The sequence below is a fragment of the Cyrtonyx montezumae genome, unplaced genomic scaffold (genome assembly GCF_038088225.1).
Source record: "Cyrtonyx montezumae isolate F1298 unplaced genomic scaffold, pur_monq_1.0 scaffold_11, whole genome shotgun sequence".
NCBI classification, from domain to species: domain Eukaryota; kingdom Metazoa; phylum Chordata; class Aves; order Galliformes; family Odontophoridae; genus Cyrtonyx; species Cyrtonyx montezumae.
Window position 1 is genome coordinate 12,844,689 of NW_027071837.1, and position 27,121 is coordinate 12,871,809.

Genomic DNA, 27,121 nt, shown 5'->3' on the forward strand with positions numbered 1-27,121 from the left:
TAAGATCCTCACAAGGAGTGGACAGCAGTGTAGTTAAGTAGCATATTTCCTACTGTTTTGAAGGAATCATGGCTTAGATAGCTCAGAAGTACTCTTTAGAATGTGCAATGTTGCATAAATGGTGGAAGCTTTAAGCTGGCAGTAGCTGTGGTTTGCATCTGATTATTACTGTGCATCTCACCTAAGCCACACAGTGACAGTTATCACAGAAGCTGTTGAAACGCATGTATTTAATGCCAGGAGCTGAGGCAAATGTCATTTTCTTTCTGTGTTAGTCTCAGATGTCCAAGTCTCCTATGCAGTTTAATAATCATGAGGTTAACAAGCAGGATCTTTTAGAATATGGGGACTGTGGTGGAAATGGTGTGGTGCTGTCTCTGAGTTTTGCTGTTCTGTGTTTACTTTGGACCGCCATGATCCACACATGCTAATCTCATCCATATGTCTGGCATTCAACACTTGCTGCTCTCTGTTTTTAATCTGAGGACTATGTGAGATATGAGACGTATTTCAATTAGAAAGGGAGATAGTTTAATGTGTTTATTTTTGGCAAAGAAAACCAAATGAGATAAGGTATTTGTAATACATGGTAGTGCTTAATTTCTTGCAAAACTGATGAAAGCTTTGGCTTCCTATAGTGACAGCAAAGTTTGTAGAATTTTAATCCTGGAGGATCAATTTATTCCTTGTTTATTATGATAATAAAATAACATTTTGAAAGGAAAAACAAACTGGAAATTATCACTACCAGACATAAATATAAATTGGATATAAAACTTGATTCTCCCCATGGTGAATTTGGAATTTTTACTCCCACCATGAAGTCAGGGCCAGCTGATCAACGGATGTTAACCTCTGCAGTAGGAAACTGTTTCTTTACATCAAGAAGTTACTGTTTCAAGTGGGCACCAAGACAGGTGAACAAACCTGTCCTTTTCTGGAGCTGAGTGTATTGTAGATGGTCAGATTTCCTCATACTCACCATTTTGTTATTCAGAATTTTTAGCAAGATTGGTTAGTAAGCTTTGAAACTGTCTCTAGCTGAACTTACTTTTAAGAACCACTGACAGACAACAATGCCGTGTGATGATGAGTTGTTTGTTTCCCAAGAGGCATTTAAAATTTTTACCAATTGTTACATGCAAAAAAAACCCCCAAACCAAAAACAACAAAAAAGAGCCCCACAACCTCTTACTCTTAGAGGAAACATCAACAGCTCCATGCACTGCAGTGAACTGCCACAGGTTGCTCTCTGCTAAACCTGCTCAGGAAAACAAGCTTTCAGTTCAGCACTTACGTTCCTTTTGTTCTCAAAAAAGAAAAGAAAAGTTCAAGTGCCATTGTTTTGTCACAGTCCCATCAAAGGAAAGGCTGAGAACTTCTGACATGCCTTGTATTTTGGAATCATCATCTGTAATTATCCGAGGACAATGAGAACCCAACAGGTAAGGAGCCCAGCTCCTCATTCTACTGCTAGTAACAAATTGGAGGGACTGCAGTAAATGTGGAGCCTCCTGCAATCTGGAGGTGAGATGGAGTTATTTTTTCTGCATTTCTAATGCCTAAGTATGCAAATTCCCTTCCAACAGGGTTGAAATGTAGGGTTATTCTTATACTGTGAAACAACAGAATTTCTTACTGCTGTCTGCTCTTCCATCCTCTTAAGCAGTCAGGAAAAGCAGTGATTCAGATGGAGAACATCATGAGCAATCCTGGACCTGGCTCTGTATCAATGATGGGATGTGAGGATTGGCTGTTTTTGGAAGTTTTGTTTGGTGCAGTCTGAAGCTGGGAGGCTTTATGTGTATCAGTTTAGGAGAACTCCTACCAAGAGTAACAAAGACAGTATTACTGCAAAACACACCCTTGTAGCTTTCCTGTTTGATGAAGTGCTCCTTTTGGTGCTTTGGACTGCAGGCTATCATTGTACCCCTTGAGAAAGACACGGGAAGGGGAAAGCTAGGAAGGAGGAGGGAGACATTACAGCAGGAGTCAACTATGCTTTGGTGAGAATCTGCACGTAAATAGAAATGGAGACAGGAAAGTAACGGGAGAGGAGGCAAGTTCTTCAAATGAGAGCCAAATCAATGAGAGAAAGGAGACCCAGAGACTGTAAAGTACATTTCAAAGATGTATTTTCTACATTCTTCAGCTCTGGGTGGAGGCATCACTGCAGCAGCTCGTGACAGCCGAAGGAGTGGAGGAGTGGCAAAGACAGAAAATAAGCTTTTCTGGTTTCAGTAGCATCATTTTATCATTTCCTGCTGCTTTCTTGATGTTTATTTTTTCTTTGTCAAAGCCTTTCTCTGTAATGCTTCCTTCTTCTCCTTTCACTCATCTTCAGCCACTCACTTGTCCTAATGTCAAATAATTCTACTAAATACTGAATGCATGCTAGTCCTCAAAGATCATTACAACTGAGAGCAGAAATAGGGACAAAAAAAAAAAAGCCAAAAAACAACAGAACAGGCTGACTTCTGGTGTTTAGATAAGGCTATATAGTCTACACATAAAAAGTTTAATAATCTTATGTACTCTGACTTGTAAATGTACTCTTTGTCAGAATGCTTTTGAGTTTCCTGGTACAGAAACTTGGTGTTTTGACAGGGAGAACAGCAAATGTGAATTTGTGGAACAAGTGTAGAGAGGGATAGCTGGCAGAAGGATGCTGTGGTCATTCCCAGTAATCTCTGATTTGTGTTGTTAGGATCTCTGTCAAGATCCCTATCTGTTTGTGAATGGAATCAGCTCTCATGACTTGCACCAAGGCAGCTTGGGGAACTGCTGGTTTGTGGCTGCATGCTCCTGTTTGGCGCTGAGGAAGACCCTCTGGCAGCAGGTAGGTGACCAGTATGCTTGCTGCATGAAGAGGCTAATATGGCTCTGATGAATGGTGTATATTGGAGGATTCAAATCTTCCCTTTCTTTAAAAGTTCATTTTTTTCAGTTTTGAGATGTCCCCACCATACAGTTTCATTGAGCACCAAAGAAAAGATACAGCAAAGCAATGGTCATTCTCTGCAGTTCCATTCAAATATTACTTTTCTAATAGTGTCTTTAAGATAGGCTTTCTTTATACAAAATTCAGCTCTTTCACTGCTTTATCTATTTAAGATCAGCTGCTGATGAAGCTGAATGCTAGCACAGTGCATACCCCAGAGCACTCAGCTCTCTGAATAAATCTTAACATAATGTCTTTAGTGAACTTTCCCTTACATGGTTTCTTAGGTGATTCCAGATTTTAAAGAACAAGAATGGGATCCTAAAACACCAGAGAAATATGCTGGGATTTTTCGTTTCCGTTTTTGGTGCTTTGGAATATGGACAGAGGTGGTTATTGATGATCTGCTGCCAACAATTGATGGGACATTGATCTACTGCCATTCCAATGTGGAAAATGAATTCTGGAGCGCATTATTGGAGAAAGCTTATGCAAAGTATGAGCAGTTCATTGTCCTTTTAGATCTCAGTGCTGTCTCTTCTATCTATCTGCTTATTTTGTCTCTCAGCTTTATCATACTTCCCAGGGGTTTTAGGTTTGATCCTAGTAGATAACCTAAAAGAGATTGAAAATTTCAATGCGCTACACTTCAGCAGCCCAAAGCCTTGAAGGTCTTTCCACTCCTTCTTAGCAAGGGTTTATCTGCCATCTGTAGTTTTGCTTTGTTTTGTTTTCCCAGGTGAGTCACAAAATTCAAACCAAATTAGAGCACTTCTAAAAGCACTGAATACAATGAATTAAAATGTTCTATGTTACCCTTAGGCTGGCTGGATCTTACGAAGCCCTGGATGGAGGCAGTGCTGCAGATGCGATTGTGGATTTCACTGGAGCAGTGGCAGAATCTATTGATTTGGTACAGGGAAAATACAGCGAGACTATTTCTGAGCAGATGAAGCTGTTTGAAGATTTGCTGAAAGTGCACAGAAGAGGTGGACTGATCAGCTGTTTCATAGCGGTATGTATGGAGAGATGGATTTTTGGAGTTCATTTCAGTGAACTTTCTTACCTGGAAAAAATATTACTACTAGATAAAATTTATTCACTATGACCTTCATTTGTATGCTTTGGAAAAGCTTTGTTTGGAAAAAGCTATCAAGTTGCCAGTGCACTCAGCCAAGTGCAGTTCCAGGAGTCACCAAATACAATCGCAAAACCACAAAGCCATTTGTGCTGTTGGCCACTTTACTGTGGGTCTGAAACGCCATTCTTTGTGAATGGTCACAGTTGTGTACTGACCCGAGGTTAATGCACCTAGAATGCTCTAATTTACGGGCCAGTTGGCAGCATTCGTTTCTTTACTGCTTAGGGAAATTCATTTACAGAAAACAGGCTCAGCAGCATAGTGCTGAGAGAACTTCTTGACTCTGGTTGTGGATTTGCAGTCATCTTGCTAGTTGGAGTTGGGCTGAAAGGCTGAGCTCTGCCTTGATTTCCCCATCTATGAAGCAACACTCATATTACTGTAACACTTAACTATTTCCAATGTCTGTTTGTAGCTAAGTGCTAAAAGGACCCTCAAGTGCTGATTCATTCTGAAACTTGTATGAATGTCATGGCTGTTGTGCAATTATTTAGAATTAACAGGAAATCAGCTGTGTTTGGAGATGCCTGACAATCTCATATGTCTGACTGTGCCTGGCCACAAACTGCCCTGTACCAGTGACATACTACCAAAGAGGAACACATGGTCCCTTGTGGGAAGTTAACTTGAACCTGAGAACTCAGCCAGGATAGGAGTCCTGAGCCATCTCTCCCGGCAGCACAAAACAACGGCTCAGAAACAAATTCTTCTGTGTCTTTGGGTGTTTGTTTTACCTTTGTCATGAGGTCAGAATTTGTATTTAAAAATACAAGTCTTGTTTGCTTGGACTAGGATGGCAGACCAGACAACATACCAGTGTGATTGTTATTAACTGAGTTTATGAGATAATTCATTGGTCCCAAATGCTGAGATAGTTCAGTTTCCTAACATGGATCTGGTAAAGAGGTAGACAAAATCTAGGGAGTTGTATTTTAAAAATCAGTTAATTAGGCAGTTGAAATCCCTTCATGTCTTCTCGGCATTATATTTCTGCCTGTCAAATTAAATGCAGATGTCTCTAAGCATGATTATGCAGGGGCTATTCCTATTGGTTTGGCTTGACTCATCTGCATTTATCACTTTTTGATAGATATATCATAAATGCAGAGAAGCTTGCTAGATGTAGAATATTTAATCCTTGAGTGGCTTCCTTGCTAACTTAAACACATCATCATTTTTCTCACATTACAAAATAGCCCTGATCTTCACTGTTTGGAAATTTGAACAACAGATGTTTAAGTATCTCAGCTAAATAAAAAAAAAAAAAAAAATGGTCCCAGAAGAAAGTCCACCCAGCAATTGAGAAAGGCCTGGAGGATAATAAAAACAGCGAGAGATTATACAGGCTCCTGTGCTGTGAAAGAGTCTAGTTTGCTTTTTGTTGAGAAAAATGCAAGTGAAAGTGTTACACTGGAGGAAGCCCAAACCCTTTGGAAATGTCTGCCAGTCTTGATGTAACACATGTGCTGATTCTTTAGGAGCTGCTGCTGATGAAAGGCGAAGAGAGTCTCACACTTGCAAGAGCATCTGTCTTTTCTGATTTGATATAAATTTCTCTTTTGCCATTTATTTCCTGATTTCTTCTTTTTGGAACTGAACACTTCTGTTATCAGTGTGGCACTTGCCTGTGGAAAAAGGCTGGTCTGTTTTGACCAGAGAAATTTTGAAATGGGTTAAAATAATGGAGATAGAATTATGAAATGCACTGTACTAATAATTCCATCTCTCTACACCAGAGCAAAGCCTTTCTTGAACACTGAGCTCTTAATTAAATTATTGCAAGTTACACACAGGGGTCTGCACTGGGTCAGATGTGCCTTTCTTGCTGTCCAAATGAGTGAGTGTCTTAAAGTGTATGGATTATGGCCCAATACAGGTGAGAGAGATTCTGGATATGGTTTGTTGCAAAGCTGCCCATGCTGGCATCAGGTAGCATGTTATTAATCCAGAGGCACAACCATCTGGATTGTTTCTGGCTCAGAAGCAGCATTATAGCACTGCCACAGCTTTACTTTTTCCACTCTCCTGCCCAGTCCTTGTGCTGCTCGAAAACAACACTTCATTGACATTGCAAAGGTCCAGTCATTCTCATCAGCTCCAGCATCTGTATTCATTACTGCTTTTCTGATTTTAGGTCTACTTAAAAGATTTTGTTTTGGGTACATTAAATGAAGTTGTGTTATTTTTTGGTATCTTCGCAAACGTTACGGACACTTAGATTTGCATTTCATTGGTGATCCAGCAAGACAGTCTACTGTTACAGCTGGAAACCAGGCTTCTTGTGTGAACTCTACGAGCAGCAAACCCAGTTTCTAAGAAAGCCTGCAGCTCTGTTAAAGAAAATAAGCCTTCCTTGTCCTGCCACTTGAATGAGTAGATGTCAGATGCCCTCAATGACATGAATTCTCTTTTTTTGTCATTTTTGGTGCTAAAGTCTTCCTCTGGAAGAGCCAATGAGGTGGAAGCAAAGACAGGTCTCGTTGCTGGTCATGCCTACTCAGTGACTGCAGTTCGGAAGCTGCACCTTGGAGAAAGGCTCATGTTCTCTTTTAAGGCAGAAAAGCTCTTCATGGTCAGGCTGAGGAATCCCTGGGGAAATAGAGAGTGGAATGGTGCCTGGAGTGACACGTAAGTGCTGAAAATCCAGTGTTAAAGGAGCGATGTTATGTTTAGGACCACCAGAAGCTGGACACATGATTGAACATTAAGACATGGTGACAGCCTGCAGTACTCAATGAGATCTGAAATGTACTACCATCTCTTCCCATTCTACGAGCAATCCAGGAGCAGCCAGTAGGTTTTAACTTTCTGGATCTTAATATATCGTTCTTCTGGCCCACTGGATCTTGAGTAGAAAAATAGCCTATGATTAAGGCGATGAGTCAAGGTTTGTTCCCACATTCACCACTGAGTTTGTTTGTGACTCAGTTTCTCGTCTGTAATTGCTATCTGCTGGGGATGGTATAAATCTTTCAGCAAATTTAAGCAGCTGGTGAAAAATGCTTTATAATTACCATATTTGTAGTTTGTTGAGCTGTTTTATATTGAGGTTGTCATATGGGCCGTGAGCTTAGCAGGCACCCCTACAGAGTTAGCAATGATTGCTGCAGGAGGTGTTTTCCATTGCTGGCAATTAATACATGAAAAACAGTTAATTAGGATGTTACAGTTCAACACTGTGCTTACCAGCCACTGTTAGTATTCAATAATGCAACACTCATTACAGCATAATAACTAACTATCTTCCATGCTTCAGCTAGCAAAAATTATTCGTTTCAAATGAAAGCTTGATTCAGATGAAATACTAAGCTGGTAGAATGGTAAAAGAAGAGTTTTGTTTGTCTTTTTTAACTTGAGCCCTCATGGTGTGCTAGGTCTTGCCTGAGCTGCCGCTCATTCCAGCAGACTCTGATCTTGGCACATTGATTTTTAGCCTAACAGAGGTTTGAGATTTTCCAAATTGATAAAGAAAATGTCTCTTATGACTGGCAACCTCTCTTTCCTTCAGCTCCAACTTTATCTTCCAAATACATATGGAAAGGGAATTAGGAATCGTGGCTCCCTTATTTCCTGTTAACACATAAGAGAAGGGACTTGTGCTGTATTATGTCGTGTTATCTGATCTAAGCATCAGAATGCTTACGTGTAGAATCCTCAGCTCTCACGTAGAGAGGTGTGTCCCTCTGGGGTCTGGGTAGAACACGATGCATGCTAAACCAGGCAGTGCAGTGTAGTGTTACTCTGGAAGCTGGAAGCTAGGCTTACACTGCAACAGTTTCTTTTCAGAGGGTTCTGAGCAATCTATGGAGCCATCATATCTCTCAAGGAGACTGAAAGACAAAGATAATACTCTAGTTTTAAGAGAAGTGTTCAATACACTCCTAATTAGGAAATCCACATTTCTTTGAAGAGCCTTTAAGAAATTGAGTCAATCTCACCTTCTAAAACAACTCTGTAACTATGTTAAGCTAGAGTGTGGCAAAGGAGATCAGTAAAGTTCTGCTCTAGTTGTGCCAATTTGCTGTTCACCTCTTTCATTTCTAGCATCTTTCAAATCAATTAATGATTTTAAATCCTCCTTTAAGCCATGCATCTTTTATAATATAATATACCATTTTATATTCCAATGGTCCTTTTATAAAGAGGGACCATGAGAGAATTTTGTTTTTCCAGGTAAGAAAATTTAACTTAGTAAATCCTTTCCCTTTTTTCTTTCTAGTTCTGAAGAGTGGAAGAAAGTCAGCAGTGCAGAGCGTAAAAGTTTGGGACTCACTGTTGAGAATGATGGAGAGTTCTGGTGAGTGGCAGTTGTGGAGGGGTTGGAGATAATGGCTACACTGAGTAATCACAATTATCTCTGCAATTCAACAGCTTCAAAAACAACTTTCTGACATGGATAATAGATTATCCAGTTAACACAAGGTCTGCTTCTTTTAAACTCCCAAGAGATGAGGGAGAACAGTAAAAAAATGGATTAGAAACTAGTAGAACAAAATAAGTAGTTCTCAGTAAATACAAACTTCAAACACCTTCAAAATATATTATCTACATTTATGACAGTCACTTATAATCCAAGACAACACATGTACCAGTTTATATGACAGGGCACCAAAGACTGAACATACTGTCAGTTCTGTTTAGTGACTGCTGTGTGTATTTGTAGGATTTCTAGGTCAACCAGGACTAAGGTACCAGTAAATACAATTGCAGCAAATGAATTTTGTTTTTTGTCAGTGTCTTCCAGCACATGGACTGGAACTGTCCATTTTCTACAGAATCTCCAGAACTCAAATCACTTCTACCCTGCTTAAAACTTGGTCCAACAAGGCAGTCTAGCAGTGTCTTCAGTGGATCATCAGTACTACATCAAATGTACTAGCAGGGCTCACTATGGAAAACCTTGTGTTTGCTTTACTTGTCAGAACTGGCAACCAGAAGCCACCTGTAGGATTAATTCCTTGAGCATTAATGGGCCAGGATGCTATGGTAGTCCAGAGACACCAACATGTTCTTTTTTACAAAGAAGGAGCAAATATTTTCTAACTGTACTGAAATCCATCCTGTTACCTTGGCAGATGGAGGTTATAGATGCTATAAAAATTGATGTCCAGAGCATTTAGGTTTGAATTTTGTTCAAGGACAGATATAACAAGGAGGATCATAATAGTGAGCTTGAGGAGTGAGTAGAAAGTTCTTTGGTTGGAAGTGATCTCCTTTGTCTTTGCAAAAATTGAAGTTATTAAATCCAGCCTGGTAGATACAACCTATCATTTTGACTTAATACTCTGAGGTGAATTTTTTAAATTAAATTCTAAGGCAGTGTGACTGTGACTTCACAAGTATTTCCACACGGAGAAGTTTCTGGTGAGTCTGTCCTGAGCTGAACAATGTCTGCTGTTAAATTACTGAAAGGCATCATGTGTTCTTTTGGCTCTTTGGGTGGATAGCACTGTTTACTTTTAAATAAGCCATGATTTTTCTGGTGTCCTGTGGAATAGGATGACGTTTGAGGACTGGTGTAAGAATTTCACTGATGTGGACATCTGCCGGATTGTGAATACCTCCTACTTCAGTATTCACAAGACCTGGGAGACAAAAATGATGCATGGAGCTTGGACAAAGAATTCAGAGCCTCTGCTGAATCGCTGTGGTGGATGCTTTGATAACATGGAGACATTCCTTCAGAATCCCCAGGTGAGAGTCTCCACAGTTTTGAAGTATATCCACTTTAACTCGAGTTTTGGGAGCAGATGGAGAAGCAGTTCTTCACTCCTCAGACTTGTGACAGTGCCTTCTTCCTAGAAGATGATTTTATTCAGATATTCCCATGTATGAACTGGATGTATTCCTTGTGCTTGTCTGGGCCTCACTTGTAAATGTTTATCTATCACAGAGAACAAAATATAAATGTTACAGTTGAGTGCAATGCCTGATGTAATGGAAGTTCTTCTTATTCCAGGTGTCTCTAGGCTAGCTGATTAAAAGCCTCTTAATAGCAGTGCTGAAACACATTTATTTTAGCTTGGGGCTATCATAATTTACTATGGCACATAGTAGCAGTCCAGAGAGGGATGAGAAAAGGTATGGTGCTGTATTCAGTACAGCTCTAACTGCATGGCTAGGGGGTGGGACGTCATCACAGGACATCATTCCACAACAGTATCCAAGGCAATCTCAGTACCTACTTGAGACCAAAGCTCAGTGAAGTCTGGCTTTTCAGCAGCTCTTCGGCCCTCTTGGAGGGCCAGGGATGGAGAGACAGAACTGCTGACAAATTTTCTTCCCATGCTAGTCAGAGAATCTCAGCTTAAATCACAGCACCCAGCTGTGCACTGTTGCAGTTTTATGCTTTTATTTGTTTGATTCATTCAAAGGTCTCTGAGGATGGAACTTGCATTTAGATAGATAGAACAGGATCTGTCTAAACTTAGGATAAATACCATCCTCTTTCCTTCCCTTGGTTTTGACAACTTAGGTTTTGCCCTCTGTATGCAAGAAAGAAAACCTGTAGTCACTTTGAGCGTTTAATTCTTTATCACATACAGATACACCCATTGGATGTTTTTTGTGTGCTTAAAGCCTACATACTCAAATTTGAACTGATCTGGTAGAATTGCTTCAGTACTGTATTCAAGTACAGTTTATTGAGACAGGAATTGGTGCTTAAGCTTGAAATAAATTGCTCTGATTGGCTTGAAACCCAGGTCGGTTCAAGTTTATACAGTTTGGATAAAAGATCTGCATGTTAGAGATGCAGGAGGCATTCTTAGCCCTTTCAACTGTCCCTAAGGTTTTCAGAAAATCTGAGAAAGACCAAATTAACATTCCTGTCATTCTTATATTAAATAGAAATTGTAGATGCGAGCACAGAAAAGAAAATAACATTTGGAAGATTCCTTCCTTTGCATCTCCTGTATAAAGATGATATTTGAAACTCACTGTCCCTGTTTTGATAGTCAGATTAAGAGAACAATCTAAAATGAACAAAGATCCCATCCTGGAATGACTGGTTTAATTTTTTATCTTGTTCCTGATTTACATATATCTAAACGGAAATTTCAGAGCAGTTCTTCCTTTCTTCTGCCTCAACAGTTATTTTTTTAATACTGTGTCATGCTGCCCTGATAGGCAATTTATCTGCTTTTTTGTGTGTTTTTTAGTGTTTTTATTTTTAATCAGTGTTAATTTTCAGATGTAAATTGCTGGGATTATGTTATGCAAAACTTTCCTCCTACCCTTAAATATATTTTCAGTTCCCTTCATTTTATTCATCCATTTTCTTGGTGATGGCATTATCCTCTGTCTAATAAGGCTTTATTTTCATCAGCTTACTCTCTCCTCTCTTTTATTGTAGTACATCTTTGATGTTAAGAAGACAGAAGACAAAGTGTTGATCTCGTTACAACAGGAAGATCGGCGCAGGTGCAAAAAAGTAGGAAAAGGAGACAACATCATAATTGGTTTTGAAATCTTCAAGGTAGGCAGCCATCTGCACAAGTGGTTCAGTGTCTGTTCTGAATCTTACTTCATTCTGGCAAATGAAATCTTTGGCAGATAAGAGGTGTGATTATCACAGAGGGTTCTGGCTCTCCTCACCACAAGTTGTGTGTGTGCATACTGCATTCAGTCACCACAGCTGACATTAGACAGACTATTTGAACTACACTGAATTTGGTTCAGTGAAATTCTATTTGAACTGAAGGAGCGTAAGTCATTATTACCTACTGCAAAAGAATTCTAAATGTTTTCCATTATTCCAAGCTTTGAAGAGACAGATAGTATTTTCATAAAAAAAATACTAATGCTTGAAACATGGAGGTTTTCTTTCTCCTTCTTATTGGAGGCTCCTACTTCCATTCCACCAGCAAATACAGCCAAGTGAGTGAGTTCTAAAAGTCTGCAGTTTTTCTTTCCCCACTTAGAATAAGTCAAAAGAGTCAAGAGCAATTTCAAAAGTTGGAGCAGCGAGTAGGAAATGAGCACATGTGAAAAGAAGCCAGAGGGATCCCAAACAGAAATTTAATTACACTCCTAGGGCAAATTGTGTAAAATGAAAATGCAAGGACCAAAAGCAGGAGGAAAGCAAGAATAGCTATGCATCTGCATTTTCACTGAGGAGAAGGATTATTTTATAATCCCTTGCTGTAACTGATGAGCTGCACTCAGACTATGGCCCTACTACAAAAACAGTCAGTTTGTAACAGTCACAACTGTTGGCATCTATCCCACACCTGTATGTTTGACCATCACCTGCTTATGGAATGTACTGAAAAGTGTCAGTCTAGAAAGTAGCATAGTCCATCCATGCCTTGCACTAGTCTAGTACAGCCTGCTGTAAAAAGCAGGCAGATAAATCTCATCCTCGTCTAAGATGGCAGTGTAGCTCAGCAGACGAAGTCCTTGGAGTGTGCATCATCTCTGCAGATATTCAAGATTCTGCAGTAGCATCATGTCTTTTAGAGGATGAATGTCTTTGCCAGTCCCAAACTGTCACCTCCACTTAGGGATATATGAGTAAATGTATGTACTAGTGCAGTGAAGTGCAAAACAGCACTGCTTGGGTGCCAGTGTGGGCTAGCATTGGGAGCACTGAATTGCCTGTCAGGAGCCTATGTGTGTCACAACTTCAGTGAGTGAACTGTGACAAATCAGTGGGTTTTGTCTGCCCATGAAAAGCTGCATGATATACAGGGGAAAATCCTGCCTGCTGTCTCTGATATCCCTCCTTGCACTAATCTTTTTATTGCTGTGTGGTTGTAGGTAGAAGATAACAGAAGCTATCGACTACACAAGCTGACTGTGCAGGAGAGAGTGGCCACATCTCCGTACATCAACACACGCAATGTGTTCTTGAAGAAGATCCTTAAGCAAGGCCGCTACATCCTTATCCCAACAACATATCTTCCTGGCATCACAGCAAAGTTTATCTTGAGACTCTTCACAGATGTGCCATCAAAGCTCAGGTACTTTGCTTGCACAGTTGTGTGAGATCTTCCCTTGCCCGTATTGGCTGCACCTCCTTGTATATGGTTGCCTGGTTGACCTGTTGACTCACTTACATGTATCACTTCAGAACCCCAGAAGGAGTCCTTTGAGATGGCCTCAGTCACCTCCGAGAATCTCCAAATGGCCTACTGGCTTTTCCGTGTGTTCAGGACATTTTTGCTTGGTGACCTAAGAACAACTGGAACTCTTAATCATTTAGTCTGGTTTTTGTAGTTGCCTCAAGTTTTAGGGCAGAACTGATGCTTGCTGGTACAGCTGATGCTGTTTTTAACCAATCTCATTTGAAACTAGTGGTTATCTGTGAGGGCAAAAGTAGTTCTCAGTTAAATTAGGTACAGTGAGTTTTTGTCTAGCTTTGATATTATTTCTGTTTTCAAAAAAAAACCAAACAAAAGTCCTGCCATTTTTGTTTAACTGTCATGCAAGAGATGATATACATTTAATGTGGTTTGATTTGTTTATTTCTGCAAGTCTTTTATTCCTGTACCACGAATTTGCAACAAATCTCAAGTTCAGAAAAGGCCAAAAATCTACAACCATTGATAGTTTGCTTGACATTCATTGCTTCAATTGCTTTGCCTTGATTTTTCAGAGAGCTGACAGCAGATAAGCCTGAAATGACATGTTGGAGCCTTCTTTGTGGCTATCCACGCAGAATCACCCAAATCAAAATCCACTCTGCAGAGGGTTTACAGGAGCAAGATGGATCAGGTGGTAAGTGTAAAGCAAGCCTGGAAGAGTGGAAGGGGCTTCTTCAGTCCTTCAGAGCTGAGCTGAGTTGACCTGTAAGCAGTCAGAAATTATCCAAACAAATTGAAGGTTCGTAGGAATTTTGTTTTTTTTTAATGCATTGTAAAATCTGTTCAAAGGAGAACTCAGAGGAACAAGATGATGTAAACTGGCAAGAGTCATGTGTCATCTATCCAGGTACAGATGGTCGGTAGTAGCCAGACTCTCCCAAGAAGCTTTTTCTAGGCATTAGTAAGAAATTAACTTTTCAGGGGTATCTGTTTTCTGAATGGAAAAATCCAGGGAGACTGTTGAGCAACACAGACTCAGGTGGTGTATTACACTTACCTCAGTGATACAGCTGTCAGAGCACTTTGCTCTTCATTACCACAGGCTTAGTAGCACTTCAAGGGAAGAAATATGGTATTTAGCTAGGTACACTGTAAGAGGGAGAAGTTAAATGAGTTGTACAAGACTGTGTGCCTACACACTGAAGGAAGTATCCTGAAACAAAGACATTTAAATGTCTTTCTGGTACCTGATGTTGGCAGTTAATTAGGAAACATGTCCAGTTGTCGTTTACTTCCTCATTTTCTACTCCTACTCTGCATCTGTCATCTTTCAATGCTCATGATCAGTGGAATAGTAGATGAGCTCGAAGTCTTGGGGGGAGAGAAAGTAAATGAGCAGAGGTGGATAATACAGTGAACTTGGAACAGGCTGCTGAAACAACAGCTGTATTTGGTCCAGATAACTCTTCAACCCTCTTTACTTTAATATGTGAAACTCAGTTTCGTTAATTCTTTGTGGTAAAGAAGTCATTAGACCCAGACCTTCAGTACAGTTCATCCTGAGACTTGTGGAGCAGCTGTAAAATTTCTCCCACTAGCTGGCTACAGTTTTGTTCCCTTTTTGTAGTTGCTTCTGGTTCCCCCTGAGTGGTGGGTAAATCTAGTTTTCACTGTGCAAGTCCCTTTATGTTAACTCTGGTTGTCTCTTCAGGGGACAGGAATGTTGAAGGGAAGAAATATAGGGCATTGCTTCAGTTCCTTTTGCTTCTTTCTTCTCTTGAAAAACATGAGATTACAGACACCTCGGTCAAACAAGCAATACAGCTTCAAGTTCTCAGAAAGGCAGGATGGATGGATGAGATAAATAAAGGGGCTACATGTGTCAGAAATAGCAAAGCAGTTCTTTGAAAAGAGAGAGTGCATTCTTGTGCTTGCCCTGTGAAGGATATTTCCATTCTTAAGGTGTTTTTTTTTTCCCCATTTAAAATTCCTTAAACATTTTTCTCTAACATTACCTGCAATAAAGTAATGAAAGCCAATTCTTCACCCTTAGCATTTCACAATCCTTAGCACAATTACAGTCTTGACATGATCATTAAAAACAGTTGCCTGCAGCTGCCAAAGAACAGGCTTCATCTCAGGAATATACAAGTGGCACTTAAAGCTAACGTGTTAGATAGTCGTAGTAGTAGTTGCACAGCCCAAAATACTGTTAGGACCCAGTGCTACCACACATGTTCAGGTTGAGCAGAAATACCTTTCATTCTGATTTCAGCACCCAGGATTGGGCTCATAACTTGCCTTGACAAAACTGAAAATGTATCCCATTGTGGGAAGAACTGTATATAGGAAATGGGCTTAGAGAATTTCTGTTTAAACATAAGCAAAATCTGAGCACAAAACCCTCAATGAATCTTATTGTTTGCCTTTGAATAAAACTTCACCATAAACGTTGAAATACTTTCCTTTTGTGTCAACACAAAGATTTTAACAAAAGCCTTTGTCTCTTTTCAGCCTGCAGTACCAAATCAGCCTGCAGTACCATTCATAGGGCACTGAAGAAAAGCTGAGATCATTCTTCCATCAGCATTCCTTGTTAACTTGAATTCCGCTGTGAAATCTATTTGAATCTTTCTTTATCAGCATAGTTTTTCCTTTAAGTGCCTCTAGCTCACAGGATACATTCATAGATTATCTTACAGAATTCCATATCTTATAGCATCTTTAGACAAATGGAGTAGGTAGAGTGCATAAATAAGAAATCATTAAATCAAATGTGCATATTTGTGCTGCACATTAAAACCAAGCTGTGCAGTGACAAGGATAACACCCACAGCTACACTGCCTTCTGAGGGTGCCTTGCAGCAAAGTTTGCAAAGTTTCTGACTGACACTAGGTTCCATTTTTGGTAATATAAAAGTAGAATATGGCACGTTTCTCACCTTCGGGCATTTTTTGGTACACTGAAAAATTCGAATGTAGAAATTCCCTGAAACACAGTGAATTGTAAATATACAGTAGAAAGTAAGGTGTTAATTGGACATTAAATATCCTATATTCTGAGATTGTTTCCTAATACTGCCACAAAATAATTCAACTTGTTGTCATCTCTCATCTCCATGGTATCTTCCATCTCTGTAGCTTCTCTGGATTCGTGTCTGTTCTGTTTCCCATATCTCAAGGAGAAATAGCAGCCAGGTAATCAAAAAAGACATGCAAGCTTGGAGATTTCAAATCAGCTGTCTCAGAAGTGAGTTTAGACCTCAGCCACATGAATAGTTACCAAAATAAGTCTTATCTGCCATTCCTGGAGCATTTCCCAATGTGAACTTGAGTTAAAAGTCAGCAGCAACCTTCTGTATAATCAATATTGCAAGCTGAGACAAAATGCCACATGGCAGCTTCCATCTGGAGTGACAAGTAGAGGTTCCATTCAGGTTAGACTCAATCAGTGTTTATTCACATAGGAAACAGGTGGATTAAGTAATTATGTATGCTGCTAAGAGAGCCTCACACGCACAGGTTACTGTTACTCATTTTCTGGTGCAGAGATTGATGGGAACTTGTTTCCACATGAGCTGCTGTGTCTGATGATCCCATTGCATTTTACAAGGGTTTCCTAACTTCTTCATCTGCTGATGTACCTGCTTCTCAGCTCTCAAGCTGCTGTTTTCCTATGCTTGGTCTCTGACATCAGTTAGCTGTATTCCTCCTTGGCCAGCTTGCCTGCCTGGTTTGTGTAAAGCATCACTATCATCTATTAGCAGAGAGAGAGAAGAACTTGATCATAATGAAGGATTATGTGATTCTCTCTGAAGCCTCTGAGAACTGAGACATTTTATTACTTCTCTGTGACAAACTGTGTCCTGAAAAAATCAGAATATCTCCATACTCTGACACTGGTGTATGGGGATGTGGAAACTAACAGCACTCTGTACAGAAGTACCTTTTTTTGATACATGTTGCATAGAGTGGTTTTAGATTTGAATGCACTGTTCATCACATCGTATGGGAGTTGTGAGTAGCACAAATTTCTGAGAAACTACTTAAACAAAACTGGAAGAGAATGAAGATTACATAGCAAGTGTATTCCTGGCCTGGCTCATAAGCTGCTTGTCATCAGAGCCTGGCTCCCCTGACAGAATAAGGTTGTTTAATCTCTGTTATAAATGTTTATTTAAAAGCGCTTCCTTGCTGCTGTCTTTAATCCATTGTCCTGTCAGGAAAAATGGATGGTTTGCTGCTAGATTAACAGATGAATCTAGCTGCCTAGAGTCAATTCTGAACACATATTGGCTGCTTCTCTTGGAAGTGCCTCACTGAGTTAGCTTGTGCTGAAGTTGATCCAACTGTTTGGGAGCCAAGTATAGTGGCAGATTTGCAAGAAGATGGGGAAGTGCTGTGTGCTTGGATTTTTAACCTGCCTGTCATTCCCAAGTCTGCTTTAAAAATGGCTCTCACTACTGTCTGTCACACTCTTCTCCTAACAGCTTATCTTCTGGAAAAAAATAATCATCTGCATTAAGTCTTTCCACTCGAATTCCATGCTGAATTCACATATTTAATGACCTTTCCTTCACCATTTCTTTCCTAAACTAGGTATTATGATCCGTGATATATGACCTCCCTGGTAGGGAATCTGGTGCCTTAAACAGCAGTTGCCCTGAGAGCAGTTTGAGAAATAGAAGGAAGAGAGGGCAAAAAGCAGCTAATAGATATCCAGGGAAAGCACAAGAAAGCTTGAGACATATATAGGACTGAGAATTGAACCTATTCCACTGCCACAATGAGTGCCAGAGTAGAAGCTGTTCTCCTTCCCAACTTACAGTGAATGCTAGGATATTGCTTTTTCCACATTAGTAGTCCTTTCTGCATTGTCACTGTACTGTAAATAAACCAGGCATGCTGCTGCGAAGAGCCAGACCAGCTGTAGCTGAGAACATCTCTTGTTTCATCCCACATATGCAGCTCTCCCAGTTCTTTCTCTTCTTCTAGACTTACAGCTATTCTTCCTGCTCCAGCCCTGGAGGGCCTAGGCAGCCTGATTAGATGGGGGCAGCCTTGCCCATGGCAGGAGGTTTGGAACTAGGTGACCTTTAAGATCCTTTCCAACCCAGGCCATTCTGATTCCATGATATAAGTGGCAGTTTAGCAATGCAATCATGAGGTCATGCTGTGCAAGTACTTTCATGTCCTTTCTGCCTTCCTTTTTTTTTTTTCTATCTCCTTCTGAGAATTCTAATATTTCTTTTAGATGTTAGTTTTCCTTTTCCTTTGACTTAGCAAGTCCCTTCATTAACAGTTCTGCAGTCCAGCATATTCACCTGTTAACTCTTAAAGTTCTGTGTTCTTTCCCTGCCACCTCTTATGCCCTGTCTCTGGATTACAGTTAATGATCAGATGTTGCTTTGCTCTAGCCCATGGCTGTTTCATGTAAGACCCCATTTTATTGAGATCCATTTTCCAAATATCTTTGCAAAGGGTGGAGGCCTTCCATCATTGGGTACACAGCATGGTGCTGCCTCGTGCCCCAGAGCTAAATCCACACGTTCAGTGACACAGAAAGTAATTGCCTCGCAGAAAAGCCAATACATTGGTACCTGCTGTAGAAAGTGTGATGTGTTGTCCGGGTAACAGGCCTGCCACATGTCTGGCCAGGTGCATCCACAGTGCAGCAGGCGGAAAAATCATTCTCATCAGTGTAAGGAACTCCTTCTGTTTTGGATGTAGCTGCTATGTGCTTTGTGTGAGGCATTTGAGTGATATGTTTGAGGAAAATTGAACTGGATATGAATTATTTAAAAATGAAAGCTGCCTTAAAATGCTGCTGCCTTATGACTGTCATTCCAGTGGTGGCACTTTCAAGTAGATGGTGACAAAATGTGTGAGAAATGATCATGAATCTGACTTACACTTATGCACATTCAGTTGGTTTATTTAAAATACATATTGCAAAAGTGGAAGGGGGTGAAAAAAATAGATATGATGCAATTAAAACTAGGAATAGATAGAAATACTTACTGTGAAATACCAAAAATGGTAATGTTTGTGTTTAATTAAAGTTAGAAAGTGGAATGATCAGTCCCATTCCAGGATAAAGGCAATTTTTTTTCCAAATCAATTCTTGCTCCCTGTTGGAATGAAAAGAAAATATCAGTGTTTATAAAAACTGAAAATGTTAACTAGAACACATTTCTAAAATGTTGATCATCTCAGTGGGTTATGTATGATTAAAGTGTAATTTAAATTATTAACAGAGACATAAGTATATTACAATAATTTAAATTTTAAGATAACATAGATCCAAGTAATAGAACCAAAGAAATTCTATCAGGCTCATGGGAATGAAATCAGAAAGTGTGGAGGACTTGCTTTGACAGCTTCCTACAGAAAATTTTGTCAAAAGCAGTGTACTCCTATGTGTTGTGACAATATTTTGTTTTCTGCAAGAGAAACTGCTGCATGAAAATTACCTCCTAACGCTAATATGAAATTCATATCAGAAGGAGGTAGACAGCATTTTCAAGCCAGGCAGTCTAGAGTTGGGCTCTGAGGTGTGTGTTCAGTGAACAGTGGAGGATGAACAGTTTTGACCTTCCACTTAGGCCCGGTAGCCCAGAACTGCATAGCAGATCACATGCACATGGATGCATTTTGGCTCTCATGTCTTGAGCAGTGTTGCAAAGTGTAGTGCTTCACTTTGAAGACTGTGTTAAATGAGGATGTGTAAGTGAGATGGGAAGATGACAATCCCAGTCAAGGAGTTGGCTGATTTTGTGGCAAATAGTTTTCAACTTCTAATTCTGAGCATTCAGTTGTTACTTGTTAAGAATGAGGCATTTCACTTCTGTCAGTTATGGGGAACTAGCAGTGGAGGTGGTGTACTTTGGTGTCCTGTTCCCATGCTTGCTAGCAGTGGTGCTGCCAGGCAAAGGAGGACATTGCTCCTGCTGGGTTTCTGGGCAGGTCTCTGCTACCACTCTGTGTTCTAATGGCTGTGTTTTAGGAGCAGATCCATATGTGCTCATCAAGTGTGAGAACCAGAAAGTGCGCTCCCCTGTACAACACAATGCTACCAAAGCAATTTTCAACACACAAGTCATTTTCTACAGGAAGAACATCGACAGTCCCATCATTGTCCAGGTGAGATACACCACACTAGGTGGGCTGCCAAGGGGATAGAAAACACAAGACAAAAGAGCAAAAATTGCCTCTCTTATGGAGCTGTGCTTGACACTGTTCAGCTGCTTTACTGATTCTTTAGCTCAGGTCTTTTCCATAGAGCAGCAGCTGCTGTTACTTAGTGAACACTCTGGGCAGAGTGGATCTGGCTCTAACAGTCACAAGGAAAAGCACTGTTGAAAAGCAGGTGAGCACAAGCAGGCACGTGGCATGGACAAACTGACTATACCTATTTTATTTTTTTTTGCTGATAAGCTCAAACTGCTAATTTTCATTCCTCTTCTAGGCAGGCTTTGACCTAGAAAGCAAAAAGCTGCATTTAGCTCCTTATTTGCATAACATATGTAAACGAGCATGCAAATCCAGAATCTCTCACATGCTTGCTAGACAATTAGCTAAATTTAGATGCACGCCCCCTCCTCACTGCTCTTCCAAGAGGTTAATGGGAATGACCCTCCTCCAGCACAACCTTTTTGAGTAGAATGTGAAAGAGAAGCAGTGCTTCAGCTGGGATTATTTCTGTCCCTTTGTCTCTAGGTCTGGAACAGCAACATCTTGTGTGACCAGTTCCTTGGACAGGCGCTGCTGGCAGCTTCACCCAGTGACCCCAGAGAACAGCAGACTCTGCAACTTCGAGGCAGAGGCAGCCAAGAAGCTGAGGAGGTGCCAGGTCACATCACCATCAAGGTTTTTTCCAGCGATGACCTCGTGGAGCTATGAATACCAAAGCCCTGCAGAGCCAGACAGAGCTGTCACCTCGCAGCAGGAGGGCTTGTCTGTGCTTTCTGTATGAATGACTTGTAAGCAAAGGTTTCACACACATAACTCACAATTGATTTAAAAAGAAAAAGCTCTCTAAAATTCCCCATTATCATGGATAATGGGAAGGGGGGCTTTTAAAGGGAAAAAAATATACATATATATATTTCTGTTCATGATACAGCAGGCAGGAGAAGAGGTGCCAAACTGTCAGCAGATGAGCTCATTAAGACATGAGCTCATAAGCATCTTCCCAGCGGCATCCTTCATGAGCTCATGACATGTAAGCTGGAAGCAGATATGACTGTTCTCACAGGTCCTAGTGCATCATTACATGTTCCCAGCAGGCAGGTAGGAATAGCTGCAGCTCCATGGCCGCATGCCAGCAGGCTGGTGGGCTGGCAAGGACAAGCTGGACGCGCGTGCCTGATGTCCTTGTTCGCTACTAGACTCTCTCTGGGAGGGGGATTTGTTTGAGCTTTGATTGGAGTTCTCTTCCCTCACACTGTTTTTTTGTTTGTTTGTTTGTTTGTTTTTGTTATTAATTTCACTGTTATTGCTAAAGATCAGATATTTCTGTTCGTTGGCTAAAACATTGTTAATCAAGGATTTCAATCATAAGACGTAAGATCGGACATGTCATGGCAGTATTGAAGTAGAGAGGCACATCTTGAAGTGACAGCTTTGCCTGCATAAAGGCTCTCTTTGTATTTTCCTGTTCTCCACTCCAAGCTGATGATTGACAGGTTGATATCTTTGGCCACCTCACAGTTCAGCTGTGGCTTTGAGTGGAGGACAAACTCAGTAATGGAAGCCACCTTGCTAAGGAGGTTTTGCTTAAACTACTTGATGCTAAAATGAAATAACACTCCCTTTGCTTCATTGCATGTGATGAGCAGCACCAGAATGAATTGGGTATGATGGAGGACGGGTATTGTTGAGATTTTCTTCAAAGCGAGGTTTGGGTACGAACTTCCTGTTAACTTTTGCATATAGGCTGTCAGTGAGGTTCAGTCATAGCAGATGCTTCTGAGTTGTCAGGCTGTGCAGTGATTCTGGCAGTGCCAAAGAGGCTCACTGTGTCAGACCTCTCAGAAATGGATTTTGTACGGTTGCAAATTTTGGTCTTGAAAGTGATGCTAAAGGCTTACTATTCTGCCCTTTGTACTGCCAGGAAACTTGTATTTCTGTGTACCTCGTAACCACATCAGCCATTTTGTGCAATATTTATAACTTATAAAATGGCCCTTGGTAGAGTTAATGTTTTCAAAAGGGATTTTTAAGTAAGACTGCTCAGGGCTCCAAAAGGATCAGTGCTGTGGGAGGAAAATGATTTGTCTGACATGTTAGGGCTGGAGTATAAAGCTGTGAAGGGTATTACACTGCCATCAGCTTAGCTGCATGTACCAACTACCTAAATCCAACTCTTTCCAAATAGCTTGAGCTCGAGCCGTTTTGCACACAGAGCGTTTGTCAGATGGGGGCTGCGTGTGGCTGGCAGCACTGCTGTTCTCTGTGAACTCATGGCTTTAGAGTTGCTTACTCTGATATGATTGCGGAGCGCTTTTCTTTCAAAAAAGCAGGAAACTTCTCATGCAGACCAGAGCTCGGGCAAGACATACAGGGAGCAACTCAGACCGGGCTGCCCTTCCTCTGAATTAAGGCCTGTTTGTGTTTCTTTTCCTCGCGTGCTATTTCATTCCACATTAGCTGTGCCTCCTAGCAGCCCGTCCACAGGTCGGCCCGGGCGCGAGGGGACCTCGGGGCGAGCACAGCGTGACGGGGTCACGTGACCGCTGGCGGCAGCGGGAACCCCGTTAGCGCACACTGCGTTTCTGCACGCCGCCGCAAGGGGGCGCTCGAGCGGCGCGCGGAACAGCTCCGGCCCTCGCGAGGGGATTTCCCGTGCGCCGCCATTCCGCGCCGCGCCCCGCAGGCGGCGCTGCGGCCGCCATCTTAGCGGCGGGAGCTGAGCTGTCGGTGCGGCGTGCGGAGCTCCGGGCCGTGTACGTATGCGTTTATAAGCGTCTAATGTATGTAGGCACGTGGTGGAGTTACGTAGTTCTGAGGGCTGTGTATATATCGATGGCCCTCAGCGCAGGCGATGGCGTTACAGAGTTCTGTGAGAGTGTTAGTGATGGAGGGCAGCATGGCGCCGAGGGCCGCGGGCAGGGGACGTGCTGCTGCTTGGGACTCCTTGGAGGTATAGTCCAACCTCAGGGATCCTGTGACTGTACGAGAAAGGAGGAGCCCTTCTGTGTGTGTGTGTGTGTGTGTGTGTGTGTGTGTGTGTGTGCATTTAGATGTATGCATATACACACGTCTGTAAAGTATATATAGCATTTAGTTTATGGTATGCGTCATGTACTGTAAATGTGTTTAAATAGTGTGTATATAAACAGTGTGTCAGATAAATCCTGCGATATGTATAGAGGGTGCATACATAAATGCATATACACATATACACGTGTATGTGTGTATGTGTCTAGAGTTACAGGAGTGCACACGAAATACATGGACTGCAATCTTCTGTATATTTCAAGAGACACAAAGGGAAAGGGTGAGCTACCTAGTTCTATAAGGGTTCTGTGAGTGTACATATCTATACGTGCCATATATGTATCAGTAATGAGTGATACAGTTCTGTGTGGTTATAGAAGGGTGCGTGTCTCATTATGCACATGTGTGACAGTGCACAGAGACTGTGAGTGTGGTTCTGTGTTATCTGTGAGGCCATGCGCACACACACACACTCCCACCTCTCCTCAGTCTGTCTTGATGTATATATATTGGATACTATATATGATACATTTACACACATAGCTCTGTAGCATATACTAGCTACCTATAAATATATTGTGTATATATAGAAATACACACTATATGTCTGTATATACACATATATACATGAGCACATATCTCTTTTTAGCCATCTCTATATATATATATGTTGTATCTAGTTATATACACGAAATACAGGGTTTTGTAGTTGTATGTATGTTTGTGTGTGTGTATATATACAGACATACATATAGTGATGGAAGAGTTTCATAGCTACGTCATGGTCTGTGTACACATTTGTACATTATTTAGAAAATATACTGTATAAGATAAAAAACATTTACAAAACTAGTATACCATGTATTTTACTTTTATACACGCGCGCACACACAGAGTGCTCCAAAAATAATGCCTCTTTTTTTTTTTTTTAAGTTTGCCTGTGATGTCAGAGGTGGATGTTGGCAGTATAGCAGTAAAGGCTGAACCTTCCCAAAGTATCCAGATCCAGTTATATTTTGTTGCTGTGTGAGAGATGGCAGCAGAGGGGCAGTCTGACAGAATGGCACCCACTGCCATTCACTGATGCTTGCTGAATGTTTCTGGAGAGCAAACAGTGGCTGTGAGCACAGCGAGGGGTGGGTGGTGCATTTCAGCAGTGGTGACAATGACAGAGGAGCTCCACTGCTGGTGCAAATTTTGATGAGCACAGCATGCAGGTGCTTGTTCATGTCTGGTGAAAATGCACAGCTTGTGGTGACTGTTGAAAAAGTGTTTTGCAACTGAGAGTTTGCTCTATCAAATAGTGGTGTTGTGCTCTTATCTGTTGTAGTTCCCACGGAAATAGGAGGCATTATTTTTGGCATGACTTGTGTAGTTACATATAGTAATATATGTATGTATTGAAATACAATTTTTTTTATATAATTGTACTAATTCATATTTCCCACAGTATTCTCCTGAGGAAACTGGCAGCCCGTGGTGTGGACAGGTTCACTCTTCTCTGGGTGGAGAACTGGCTGGAGGGCCGTGCCCAGAGGGTAGTGGTTAATGGAGTTAAGTCCAGCTGGCGTCCTGTTACGAGTGGTGTCCCCCAAGGGTCAGTTTTGGGGCCCATCTTGTTTAATATCTTTATTGATGACCTAGACGAGGGAATTGAGTGTACCCTCAGTCAGTTTGCAGATGACTCAAAGTTGGGAGGATGTGTCAAACTGCCTGAGGGTAGGGAGGCCCTTCAGAGGGATTTGGATAGGCTGAACAGCTGGGCTGAGCTCAATGGGATGAGGTTCAATAATGCCAAGTGCCGGGTCCTGCACTTTGGCCACAATAACCCCATGCAATGCTATAGGCTTGGGGCAGAATGGCTTGAAGAATGTAGAGAGGAAAAGGACCTGGGGGTGTTGGTTGATGCTCGGCTTAACATGAACCGGCAGTGTGCCCAGGTGGCCAAGAAGGCCAACAGCATCCTGGCCTGTATTAGAAATAGTGTAGCCAGCAGGAGCAGGGAGGTGATCATCCCCCTGTACTCAGCTCTGGTGCGGCCGCACCTCGAGTACTGTGTTCAGTTTTGGGCCCCTCACTACAAGAAGGACATTGAGGCCCTGGAGCGTGTTCAGAGAAGGGCAGCAAAACTGGTGAGGGGTCTGGAGCACAAGTCTTATGAGGAGCGGCTGAGGGAGCTGGGATTGTTTAGTCTGGAGAAGAGGAGGCTCAGAGGAGACCTTATTGCACTCTACCACTTCCTGAAGGGGGGTTGTGGTGAGGAGGGGGTGGGCCTCTTCTCCCTGATAAGTAATGACAGGACGAGAGGGAATGGCCACAGGTTGCACCGGGGAAGATTTAGATTAGACCTGAGGAAACATTTTTTCTCTGAAAAAGTGGTCAGGCACTGGGATGGCCTGCCTAGGGAGGTGGGTAAATATGTTATATACCATTTCTTATTTACAGCCAGTTAGGGAGAGACTATTATATGTGTCATTGTGTGTGTGTGTGTGTATACTTGAGTACTTGTGTGTATATTAATCATAAACTCACAGGATGTCTTGGGTAGTTGCAGCCTAAGAGCCCACCTAGTCCCAGCCCCCTGCTGTGGGCTGCTTGCATCCCACCAGTCCAGGCTGCCAGGCCCTGTCCAGCCTGGCCTTGCACACCTCCAGGGATGGTAGAGAGATAAAGAGAGCATTAGTTAAGGGTATATCTTGCTCTATGAGATCTTTCTAGCCACATAAATTTAGATGTTATTTATATAGCTATAATCTGCATGGTACTCCTGCTATGCTTGCATCTTTCACCAGCTACTCATTGTACATATCCTTACACAATATACACGATTACATAGCCACTCTTGCTATTTGTGGCTATCTTACATAATAATACTAAATGTATGTGTATACGTGTGTTTTATACGTATCTATCTATAAATATGTGTATACTACGTCATATGATACACATAGCTAACTAACTGAGAATGTATTTGTTGCGTTCCTCTCTGAACACATGTAACACAGAGCGTTAGTGAGCAGTAGCACTAGGTAGCTAGCTCAGGGGCTTGCCTTTTTATATCTGTTTATTTGTGTAGAGTGGCTGTGTGTGCACATGTTACAATATGTGCACGTTACCAGACAGCATGCAGCCTTGTAAGCGCTTTTCAGAGAGGTGTACATATCTTTGTGTGTATACATGTATATAAGGAGAGCTGGGATGATACGTGTTAAGAGGTTATTCAGCATCTCTTCTGTGTACTTCTGTGCACGCACTAGTTGGCATGCTCACAGCCTGTCTACATGTGTATTTTTGTTGTGCATTTCACAGGAGCAGTGCACACTCTTGCTAGCCATGGTCCATGCACCATTGTGTTTCCATGGCCTGACAGGCGAGCTGCAGGCATCCAGCAAGTGCTGCTGCTGCAATGCTTTCCCCTTATCTGCTCAGGTCACCAACAGCAGCGTTGGAGAAGCGGGGTGAGGTGCAGCATGGGAGCAGGAGGTGCTGGAGCCACGGGATGCAGAACTGCAGCACAGTGAGGCAGGCAGACAGCAGGAGGCTGCAGGAGGCATCTGAGGGCCCGTAGTTAAGTGCAGACTCAGCAGAGCTGGGATGTGTCTTCACAGGCCTGATGGCAACAGGTAGCTGGGATCAGTGCCTTGGTGTGAGTTGAACACAAATCGGTGAGATTTGCGTTCAAGTCACACCACAATACATTCACCCACTGCACACAGCCAGAGACTGCCCCCTCCCAACTTCCTCTACACTGCTCACAAAGAACCCCCCCCCTGAGATGGAGCATTTACTAGG

At 41.7% G+C, this 27,121-nt stretch overlaps 1 protein-coding gene across 1 annotated transcript in view; it reads left to right on the top strand.

Annotated features, from left to right (window-relative positions):
- CAPN6 (calpain 6) overlaps window positions 1-21,210 on the top strand; it is a 49,939-nt gene extending 28,729 nt beyond the window's left edge. Inside the window, exons 4-14 of the mRNA XM_065729579.1 lie at window positions 2,708-2,839; window positions 3,229-3,437; window positions 3,764-3,956; window positions 6,517-6,710; window positions 8,302-8,379; window positions 9,581-9,776; window positions 11,437-11,559; window positions 12,843-13,045; window positions 13,681-13,802; window positions 20,115-20,251; window positions 20,828-21,210. Coding sequence (XP_065585651.1) covers window positions 2,708-2,839; window positions 3,229-3,437; window positions 3,764-3,956; window positions 6,517-6,710; window positions 8,302-8,379; window positions 9,581-9,776; window positions 11,437-11,559; window positions 12,843-13,045; window positions 13,681-13,802; window positions 20,115-20,251; window positions 20,828-21,010 — 1,770 coding nt within the window. The 3' untranslated portion in view covers window positions 21,011-21,210. The remainder of the gene's footprint in view (window positions 1-2,707; window positions 2,840-3,228; window positions 3,438-3,763; window positions 3,957-6,516; window positions 6,711-8,301; window positions 8,380-9,580; window positions 9,777-11,436; window positions 11,560-12,842; window positions 13,046-13,680; window positions 13,803-20,114; window positions 20,252-20,827) is intronic.
- The last annotated feature ends 5,911 nt before the right edge of the window (window positions 21,211-27,121 follow it).